This window comes from Camelina sativa, chromosome 6 (assembly GCF_030686135.1).
Source record: "Camelina sativa cultivar CO46 ecotype springtype chromosome 6, ASM3068613v1".
Classification (NCBI taxonomy): domain Eukaryota; kingdom Viridiplantae; phylum Streptophyta; class Magnoliopsida; order Brassicales; family Brassicaceae; genus Camelina; species Camelina sativa.
In genome coordinates this window covers 23,064,682-23,075,863 of record NC_141885.1, presented here as the reverse complement: position 1 = coordinate 23,075,863, position 11,182 = coordinate 23,064,682, and the positions used below count along the sequence as shown (strand labels likewise).

The 11,182-nt window shown below is 32.7% G+C and overlaps 2 protein-coding genes across 2 annotated transcripts; both read left to right on the top strand.

Moving 5' to 3' along the window:
- Positions 1-817: 817 nt before the first annotated feature.
- Positions 818-2,597, top strand: LOC104792450 (Pectin lyase-like superfamily protein). The gene is made up of 5 exons (XM_010518593.2): positions 818-1,237; positions 1,325-1,496; positions 1,603-1,809; positions 1,885-2,138; positions 2,224-2,597. The coding sequence occupies exons 1-5, from the start codon at positions 861-863 to the stop codon at positions 2,432-2,434; spliced, it is 1,221 nt and encodes a 406-aa protein (XP_010516895.1). The 5' UTR covers positions 818-860; the 3' UTR covers positions 2,435-2,597.
- A 5,893-nt stretch (positions 2,598-8,490) lies between these two features.
- Positions 8,491-10,124, top strand: LOC104792449 (putative pectinesterase 14). Its single transcript, XM_087453061.1, has 4 exons — positions 8,491-8,711; positions 8,794-8,965; positions 9,435-9,641; positions 9,741-10,124. The coding sequence occupies exons 1-4, from the start codon at positions 8,491-8,493 to the stop codon at positions 10,122-10,124; spliced, it is 984 nt and encodes a 327-aa protein (XP_087309187.1).
- Positions 10,125-11,182: the final 1,058 nt, after the last annotated feature.

Genomic DNA, 11,182 nt, shown 5'->3' with positions numbered 1-11,182 from the left:
CATCTTCGAGTTGGTTGTCGCAATTATAAACCAGAAAATTTTATTTATATAAGACCAGAAACTTTATAAAACAAAACATACAAAATTTTATAGTATGTTTGGCTAGATTTCAATATTATTATTAGTTATATTCTTTTACATAGATATAGCCGTGTTACGATTTTTCAAAAATGGATCTTAATGACAAGGGAAAAATCTACATATTAAACAACAAACAAAATATGTCATTAATTAATTTAAAGACGTCTCTAAGAAAAATTTCCTAAACGACCAGCTTTAAAAGTCTTACAAAACATATGTTGCAATTGTACTTGTATCTAGAAAAAAAAAAAAAAAAAAAAAAAAAAAACAAGATTTCGATTCTCTTGAACCCTTATTCCATTATTGAGTCTAACTGATTGAAAATGCCTCTAAAAAAACTAATTTTCACTATCTTTATTTTATCATTGTTAACATTTTCTTATAATAATTTGACGACAATATTTCAGAATATTTTGAAGTTGAATATTTATGCAACAATTAATATTTGATCTACATGAACTTTAGAGATATAATTTTCCTTCAAATATATAGTTAATTAGTCGTATGAAAATAAACCCCTTAAGAAAAAAAGATGAAAAGATACAAAAAAAATGAAATTCAGAAATGCCATTGGATGTTTGATATTAAAAAAGAAATGTTGAATCACCAAACGTATCTGATTGACAAAGAAAAAAGTATCACAATGTCTTTGAAGCCCATGTCCTTCACTTTACTCCCACGCCACTCTTCCTCACACCTCTCTATATAAATACCAAGCAACATTTGCCCTCTTTTTACTTTTAATTAGCTGAGACACAATAAACCCGATTATCTTAACCATGCCCATTAAACCGGTTTTAACCACCCTAATAGCCTTTTTCATTCTTGCTCTCTACACAATCCCATTGCCTTCCTCTCTATCTTCTATTGCTACAACTATCATAACCAATTCCCAACTCGGAGCATTAACAATACATTCAACATTCTTTGGACACAGACACCACCATCACCACCATCATCATCACCACCATGAGCGGCCAATAAAACTTTGTGAGAAATGGACTTCAAGGCTTACACACCAATACAAGACATCTCTTGTGTTGATTGTTGATTTGCATGGGTGTGGTAACTTCAGCAATGTTCAAAGTGCCATTGATGCTGTCCCTGATTTAAGCCCTTCCAAGACACTCATCATCGTTAATTCGGGTTCTTATAGGTCATATCTTCAACTCCAAGCTCTTTTCTTTTTCTCCTTTGTGTAATATGATATATATTTAGTAATATTTACGACTAATGAAAGCAGGGAAAAAGTTATGGTTAATGAAAACAAGACAAACATTGTTCTTCAAGGAAGAGGATATCAAAACACATCCATCGAATGGAACGACACAGCAAAATCCGCAGGAAGCACTGCTGATAGCTTCTCCTTTGTAGTGTTTGCAGCTAACTTCACAGCTTACAACATCAGTTTCAAGGTAAGAAGGACATCGAGATCACAACAATTAATTATTACTAACTTAATTATCTAACATATATGATGATATGAGTTATCATGTGTGTGTATGTGTTGAATGGAGGAAGAACAATGCGCCAGAACCAGATCCTGGTGAAGCTGATGGACAAGCAGTAGCTCTAAGGATTGAAGGGGACCAAGCTGCTTTTTATGGGTGTGGTTTCTATGGGGCTCAAGACACGCTTCTAGATGATAAGGGAAGACACTTCTTCAAAGATTGCTTCATTCAAGGGTCCATAGATTTCATATTTGGAAATGGAAGATCACTTTACCAGGTTAAAATTAAAAATATAACACATTCATGACACTTTCAAAACGTGACTAAAATACTTTAAACCGCATGCAAGCAGGATTGTACGATTAATTCAATAGCAAAGGGGAATGCATCTGCTGGAGTTACCGGATCAATCACGGCTCAGGGAAGACAATCAAAAGATGAAGAATCAGGATTCTCTTTTGTAAATTGTAAGATAGATGGAAGTGGGGAAGTGTTGCTTGGACGAGCTTGGGGAGCCTACGCTACCGTCGTGTTCTCAAATACTTACATGTCTGGAATCATCACTCCACAAGGATGGAATGACTGGGGCGACCCAGCCAAACAAAAGTACATTTACATACACACACGTTTCAGACTATATACTGTATACAAAAAGAATATTATGTGTATCTTAAATGGAGTTATTTTTCAGGACAGCGACTTTTGGTGAGCATAAGTGCTATGGACCCGGAGCAAATTACAAAGAGAGGGTTTCGTTTGGGAAACAACTCACAGACTCTGAAGCATCTTCTTTCATAGATCTTTCTTTTATAAATGGTGATCAATGGCTTAATGATCACACCAACAAACTCTCTGACCTTACATCTAAGGATATTAGAGACGATCTTGTTGGGTTTTACTAACGTTTATAAAAGATGCATAGGGAAAAAAAACCATCACAGATCTGAGTTGTGATGAAGATCATATATTTATGTAACTTGAGGTCGAGGTGTTCAACTAGATATCATTCAATCATAACATCTTCAGACAAATCCATCAAAATGAATAACCATGTGTTTTTAATTAGCTCTCGCTTTTAAATAAAATTTCTAAGTGATTTGTAAATTTAAGAAGAATAGAGGAAAGCTGGTAACTAACTGTAAGTATCCAGATGCAAATTAATTTCATCGAATGAAAAGGAAATTATAGTCATGACATCACAAACAAATGGTGAAACATGTTAGAATATAGAATATGCTATATAATCTAACAAATACATAGATTCATAATAAGAGGCTTTCACCCACCTTAAGAAAACGAAACAAAGGCAAACCCAAAAATTAAAAACAACCACAAATGAAGAGCCCTGACGTGTTTATATGACAAATATCAAATTTGATAAATAAAAAGGTAACGCGGTAGATTAATATTTATTTTCAATTTTTTGTCGCACTTTTCAGAACGAAAATAACTAACAAAATTATTTTTCCAACTCAAATCTGTTACGCGACAATTAGACTTCGCTTGGATAACTTCCCCTCTGGGCCGGCCTTGTTCAAAGGAGCATCCATGCTGCAGAAACCGGTGCACTCGCACCAAGTCGTTGACAATAAGATCGAAACCACTGTATCTTTAGAAGAAAATTTTGATTTGAAACAACCCAATGAGTTGTATGTTCATCCTTTTTGTGTTGAGGTAAAGTAAGTCATGTATTTGGTTAAAGATGGATTAAAGAGTGAAGGGTTTAGGAGGTTTTAAATGAGTTTTTACAGCAGAGACGTGTAAATTTTGTAGATGCGGAGCTTTTTTTTTTTTTTTGTTACGTGTTAGGTTCACATTTCTTACAAAGAAGAATGTTTTTGTTTGGATTATTATACAAAACAAACCACAAGGCTCCAAATTATGTTTGAGAGGCAATTTTTGGATTAGCATACGTAAATGGTAATGAAGTAATGCACTTCACTTACCTTCCATCTCTCTCGTTTCTCACCTTAAACTTCTCTCTGTGTTTCATCAATTCTAAACTCCTCATGATAATAATCATTTCTCTTATCTCTACATCTATCTGTGCAACTACACCTATCTCTGGCTCAGTTTTTGTTGTGGACTTGAAGGGATCGGGTAACTTCAGCAATGTCCAGGGAGCTGTCAACGTTGTCCCTGATTCAAGCAAGTACAAGACCCTCATCATTGTCAAGGTATTCTATATATACAAATCTATGTTTTTCTTGTTATATCTCTTGTAGTAATGTAGGTTTCATGCAAAAAGTATACTTATTAGCTCATTGGAAATTTGAGATCATTAGCTTCAAAGTATGATTCTTTGTTTTTGTATTCTTATTTTGAGTATACTTATTAGCTCATTGGAGATTTTGATTTAGTTGCCTCATCTTATTACAGAGAGCAAAAAATTAGTCCCTTTTTTGCATATTTTAAATATGTTTTAAGCAATTGTTGTGCAAGTTTTTAGTTATTTAACACTTATACCATATATGATTGAAATGCAACAAATAGTTGAATGGTTTGAAGCTTTTCAGAGTTGTTTAAATGTTTTTGAATCGAAATATATATATATATATATATAGTTACACTTGATTACTAAAATATACTATTTTTATTAATTACTAAATGTTAATCATTAGATCTTGTTTCCATGACTCTTCATTAAAAAACATTATGAAATTTACCTACTTCTTTGGAAAGTCATTTCACCAATTCACATCTCCATCATAGACAAAAATTTACTTCACACTCAAACAAAATTAACATAAATATATCTGTGATTAAACAAATATGATGTGAATTTAGTTTCATGTATATAGATATATTTTGGTTTGGTACATCCTTTGAAATATAATTAATTCTCGGAGGTTCAAAAAATTGTGTCAAATAGTTTTATAAAAATTTTGGAATCCTTGTTTAGGCTATTATGATTGTGTGATTTTTTGTAGATTAAATTAGAAAATATATAAAGAATCAAATATTTAAAGCCTAAAACTAATGGTTAGGATTTAACCATAAGTTTAGGTGCATGTGTGTGGTATAATTAAGAGAGTTCACAACTCTGTAGGAAGTTGGTTAGAAGGAGAGAAAAAAAAAGAGAAACAACTCTCATGCACATTACTTTAAATTAAACTCTTCACTAATGCTAGTTATTTGCTTTCCGATGAGTTTTGATGATCGAAACCACCTTTTAAATTAAATTCCTCCCTAATTCTAGAATATGATGTCTATTATTATATTATTGGTAACGTGCTGTGAGATCAAAATCTATGTGAAAAAAAAAATAATATTAAAACTGATCTCGGAGCTTCAATTGGATTAAAAACATTTTTCAGTTCGATTTGATTAAGATGTGTATCCCTATTTGGAACAAAATACTACTATTAAAGTAACAGAGCTATAAACTGAAGAATGTCATATATGTTGAGTCTCGTATTTTCTATTTGTTGAAGCCATAATCATATTCATGAAGAGGAAAGACATGGCTTGTATATTTTGTTCTTATTTCTCTTAAACATATATATGACGTAAGTCTATAACACAATTTAATTCAACTCAATGTTATTAACGTTAAAAAAGGGTAGTTTCATTTATCTTATACGAATTTGCGTGATTCAAAAAAAATTTGCCAATAAGGAAGATAGTCAGGGAGAGGATGTGCGTAGAGTTTCAAGAAGTCTCTCCAACAAAAGACATTGTCTTTGATCTGGTTGAAACTCATGCCGTATCGTACTGGAGCCGACATGTCTGATGACATGTATTTTGATCTCTCCTCGTACGGAAGCTAGAAGAATCTCTTACACACTTCTATCATGTTCCTGCTCACATCAGAAACAAATGGTGATACATTGATGCATAAGAGTGCTTTCACCCACCTAAGTAAACCAAACAAAGCCAAACCACCAATAATTAAAAAACAAAAAATTTAAGAATCTCAAATGAAGAGCCCTAACATGTTCATATGACCAAGAAAGATCAATATGTTTCGTCACACTTTCCACAACCAAAATAACTAACATGCACAAATACTTTATTGTCCTTGGTTTCCCATATATCTCGTATGACATTTTTTTTTATTCCCTTTGGATGATCAATAACTTCACCTCGAAATACGGAAATATCATACATCAAACTATCTTTATATCTAAAACCAAAAAAAAAAAAAACTATCTTTATATCGTGTAGTTCATAAACAAATTGAGTTCACATATATGATATATGACCAATTGTTATAACTATATATGAAAATTGACTACACATCCCATTAGAAAAAGAAAAAAAGGAACAGCATACTTACCATAATACGTACATCTATCTCGCTATTGTAAATTTTTGGTTTAATTTTGCATACTTACAGTCTTACACACATTATATTTATAAGAAAATTTCAGTAAAAGCCAACAAAGAACAAAGAATTAGTAGAAGATTTTAAGCAAGACTCTCTATGCTTTCACCTTCTTATCAGCAAACACGATTTCGGATGTCTCACGAGATTGAACATTAATTGTATTGCGTCCAATAATGAAATTATATACTTGAATGCTCCAAATGAAGGGGTTAATTCAGATCAACGAGATATGTCAACCCCATATCAACAGCCATTTTAAGCAGTAATAATAGTGAAATATGATTGGTTGGAATAGTTGAATATGGCTTATTGAAAGGGTTAATTATAGTCAAAGATAGTGTGGGCTTAGAAATATTCTTGCTAGGTTATAATAGATGCTACAGAATTAATATATTACAATATCTTAGTGATAAAGATTTAACCATATAGTAGTTTACGTAATATAATAGTCCCGTCCGATATTTTCGGTGAAAATTCTTACACTGACGGCAACTCAATGTAGTTGTTTGTTATAGAAGTTACTAATGATCGATCACAAAGAACAATCCGTTTCAATGATAGTTTTTTCTTTTGGTTTAAATAACGACTGTATAATTGTACTACTAAAGTATTGAATTTTCGTTTGATTTACATATATTACAATAATAATATATTACTTTTTAATCTTACGTACGTATGTAGTAGATATTGTTAATGACTAGTGACATACATGAAATTAAACTTAAACTGAATTCAAAATTTAACTTTCATGGTCAGGTTTTTTAGACTGATACAATGGTGAAGATGGTTCAAATGCTTATGCAATATGAAAGTGATGGATTGATTTTAACAAGATACAATGGTGAAGATGGTTCAAGGTGAAGACTGATACAATGGTGAAGATGGTTCAAGGTGATTTTAACAATATGGTTTTTTGTTTCATCTTTTGGGATTTTCGTTAGCCTAATTAAATGAGTCGAATATTAAGGTTGACTTTTTATTGTACTGGTGAAAAAGTCAATCTTCAGATAAATACTTTGGTTATCCAATATACACATACTGTATATCGCTTTTATACAAATCTCTACGTACCCTATGAACTTTTCATAAACAAATATGTACGGAGAATTTAAGTTTTTGTGAGATTTTCCCAAACAAAGTTTATTTACAAGCAAAATACTTGAAAATAAAATGTGTGCCTTTATTTAGTTGGTTTATTACATAACAATAAATGAAAAACAGAAGATGAGTGTAAAAGCAACCCTCATAGACCTGTAAGAATTCTTAATTGCACAAACTACAAAACCATTTAATATTCTGTTATACTAAACCAAAATGGCAATATTTCATATTTCATAAGAGGTTAAAGAAAAATAAAAATCAGGGAATCTTTTATTTGGGTAAGGGACGATCATTGACAGTTTCCCTCGATGTAAAAGTCCAAATCATGATTACATTACATAGATGTGATGAAAATGTATCTTTTTAAACTTCATTACAAAAACAAAAAAAACGTCCTTTATTTATTTTTTTCTTGTTAACCACAACGGTTCTAAACCGAATCCAAATCATTGACGTCCGGTTTAGCAATGCTCTCGGCAGCGTTAAATGACTTAAAAAATTTCCCGCGTATTCCTATCCTTGTAGTAAAAGCTTTAATATTTGAGGTTGATTTGGTTCGGTTTATATTTAAACAAGGCTCGGTTTGGTTTATAAACAATTTTTTATTCTTTTTTTCTTTCAAACAAACCATTTTGGTTTGGTTTTCTATCTCTACACTACACTTAAACTTTCACAATCTTTTTTTTTTTTTTGGAAGATGATCATAAAATATTATTATATATACACACTATTTTTTTTCTTTTAAAAATGATCCTGAGCTTGTAAAATACAACATTAATCAGGATGAATTATGTCACTGTATATGATATCAATTAAACCAAAAATCCAAAATTTTGAAGAAACCCCAACTATTTTTAAACTTTCATACACAAATACTATTTTTGTATTGTGTGTTAATAATTTAGGTCTTCAATGAATTTTTCTCAAAACAAAAATCAGATTTATTTTATTTGTTTGAGAACAAATTACACATTAACCTTAGCTTGTAAAATACAACATTAATCATGGAAGAATTATTTCTCTGTACATGATATCAATTACTCTCAACGGTGCAGAATCAAAATGTATGCTACTGTTTAGTGTACAGAAACGAAAATAGACACTAAAATTAGATAACTAGCGTTAAAAGCATCATGTGCAAAAAAACTATGACACCAACTCATAAGGAGGTTTATGAGTCTCAAATTTCTTAAATGCCTGAACTACAAAACCCTATACATAAATTGCTGAATATAGAAACATTGCATACAAAGTTGAAATGGTGAAAAATTAAAAATTAAAACAAATTAAGAAAATTTAGGGAATCTTTAGTTGTGATGACAGTAAGAAATATCAAATGAAAATTGGGATACTAATTGACCAACATCATCATCATCATCATCTTCCCCAAGTTTTATAAAAAACGGAAGAAGCTTTTCTCCTCTTAACAATTTTCTCCTCATTTCATCTTCCCCAAGTTAAAAAAAAAGCTTTTGAACTCTTCAAAAATTTCTCTACATTTCATCTTCTTGATACACTATGTCTATCATGCTTTTCCTCATTTTCTTTCTATCCATCATCTCTCCAATTCAATTGGATTCACCTAAATGTGACAAGTTCTCAAAGTTTCCCATCAAAGGATACACTATGGTGTTCAAGGTATCTCTTCAAGGTTGTGGAAGGTTCACAAAGATCCAAGATGCCATTGATGCAAGCATTGGCTCAAGTGTAACCAAGACCCTCATACTCATTGATTTTGGCATCTATAGGTTAGTCTTTCACTCTAATCTTCTTCTTTTTTCCTTATAATATTTAGATGTGGTGTCTAGTCATATATATATTTTTTGTTAGGGAGAGAGTTCTTGTTCCTATGAACAAGAACAACCTTGTGATGCAAGGTATGGGGTTCTTAAGGACATCTATTGAATGGAACAACACAGCCTCTTCATCCCATGGAACATCTGAAAGCTTCTCCGTGGCTCTCTATGGAGATCAATTCACGGCCAAAACCATAAGTTTCAAGGTAAGAGTGATTCTCTGATTTTCTTGTATTATTTTGAAGTATAATTTACATACTTCTATGGAAATTTTCGTTAAGTTGTCTCATTTTAATAACAGATAAATTTTTTTGCTTGGAACTTAAGATACTGGTAAAATAAGTAAAGTGGTCTTGGTTCTGTTTTATGGTTTTAAAGAGATATATCATCCTTCGTAGATAGTTTAAATTTGATAGAGTATCTAATTAAAAAAATCCTCTGTTTTATTGTTTCTAATGATTTTCTCTCTTTCTTACACAAAATTTTGAGACATTGTTTCCTCTGTTTTATAGTTTCTAATGAATTATTTACTTCGTTGGTGGATAGTTATACTTAATTGATGTATCTAACAAAGTTTTCTCTCTGTTTTATTGGTATCTAATGATTTTTTTCCCTGTTTTATGGCTTCTAATAAACTTCTCTACCCTTAACGTTTTGTCATTTGCATGGTATAAGAACACGTCTCCCGCACCCAACCCCGGAGCAGTCGGTGCACAAGCGGTGGCTCTAAAAATTGTTGGTGACAAAGTTGCCTTCTATGGATGTGGCTTCTATGGGAACCAAGACACACTATTAGACCAAGAAGGAAGGCATTACTTCAAAGAGTGTTTCATCGAAGGATCTATAGACTTCATATTCGGTAATGGAAGATCGCTTTATGAGGTAAGAAAAAAGATACAACAATATCATTATTAACGTTTCTCACATAGAATTTTGACATGTAATTAACCATCCGAAACCATATACTTTCCTCCTTTTGAGGATTGCATAATTCATTCCGTAGCAAAGGAGAATACAATCGGGTGTATTACGGCAAACGGAAGGAACACGTTAAGAGACCGAACCGGATTTGTTTTTGTGAATTGTCAAATTAAAGGAAGCGCGAAAGTTTGGCTTGGGCGTGCGTGGAGACCATATGCGAGAGTTGTCTTCTCCAAGACATACATGTCAAAATTCGTTTCTCTTGATGGGTGGAATGACATGGGAGATCACAAGACACAAAAGACTGTGTATTACGGAGAACATCGGTGCTACGGACCTGGAGCGAATCATAGTGAACGAGTTCCCTATGGGAAGCAACTCACCGATAAGGAAGCAGCTCCTTTCACCAACATATCCTTTATCGATGGTGAGCAATGGCTTTAGAGCATACCAAAATCAAGAAGATTATATACAAGCTTTACTTATCCTTTGTATATGCAAGTAATCTATGTAATATTAACTGCTTTTTATCTTAAAGACTCATGTGAAAGAATCCTCTGTTGCCTTTTTGTTTTCTCGATTAAGATTGAATAAACCAAACCCGAAGCATCATCACAGATTTAGGCCAAAACATTATAAACCAGGAGTAATTATCTCTCAGTGTGGATGATAACTAGATGCAAAGCACTTTGGACTCAACCATCATAAAGAACAAAGATAAGCCCAAAAAATAAAAACCAAAAGCATCACAACAGATGTAGGCTAAGTTATTATAACCAGAAGTAGTCTCCAACTGTGCCCTGAAGCTTTGCATGCACATGTAAGTAACACCATCATCTATGTTATTCAAAAAGTCCTGCAACTAGGTATATAAATGATCATGGATTGTGATGTTGTCATTTGCATAATACAGGAAAAAGCGGTGGACTTGCCTTTTGTTTTGTGTAACTTGCTTTGGCTACTCAGTTCTTGTTGTTGCACTCGGAAGGATAGACTCCAAAGGGGAAACGGAACTCTGAGCAAAAGAATTGGATCCAATCTATTCAACAGTCTTTGACACATTTACCATAAACACATCCTCTAGAAGAAATTTTGTATCAAGCGTAAAGGTTAATTCCATGCAGAAGACAATGTTTACAATCTATGACACTAGATCAAAACCACAGCTCCAGGAACTGTCGCAAACACAGCATAGCTAGTGAGTGAAACAGGGCCAAATCTTGATTTTGACCTTTCTCATACAGTCATACGGCAACTTCAGAGAATTCTCTGGTGTTGACACTGCAGCCACGACAGACGCTACTCTTGGTACAACCACACTAGAGGCTATTACAACAGTTTCATACACTGAAAGGGTCGCTCCTACAGACTTAGAAACTGAAACTAAAAACATTACAGCACTTCCTCCCTTGATGATGGCATAGATGACCCTAGTGTATGCAGGTTGGTCAAAGAAGGATTGGTTGGGAAAGGCCTTGTAAATAACCGGGACTGAATGTAGA

What these genes read in the sequence shown, in the direction of transcription:
- LOC104792450 (XM_010518593.2), top strand. Translation starts at nt 861, where the DNA reads ATGCCCATTAAACCGGTTTTAACCACCCTAATAGCCTTTTTCATTCTT. An exon ending in GTTAATTCGGGTTCTTATAG is followed by an intron (nt 1,238 to 1,324) that starts GTCATATCTTCA and finishes TAATGAAAGCAG; the next exon opens with GGAAAAAGTTATGGTTAATG. An exon ending in CTTACAACATCAGTTTCAAG is followed by an intron (nt 1,497 to 1,602) that starts GTAAGAAGGACA and finishes GAATGGAGGAAG; the next exon opens with AACAATGCGCCAGAACCAGA.
- LOC104792449 (XM_087453061.1), top strand. Translation starts at nt 8,491, where the DNA reads ATGCTTTTCCTCATTTTCTTTCTATCCATCATCTCTCCAATTCAATTG. An exon ending in ATTGATTTTGGCATCTATAG is followed by an intron (nt 8,712 to 8,793) that starts GTTAGTCTTTCA and finishes ATTTTTTGTTAG; the next exon opens with GGAGAGAGTTCTTGTTCCTA. An exon ending in CCAAAACCATAAGTTTCAAG is followed by an intron (nt 8,966 to 9,434) that starts GTAAGAGTGATT and finishes GCATGGTATAAG; the next exon opens with AACACGTCTCCCGCACCCAA.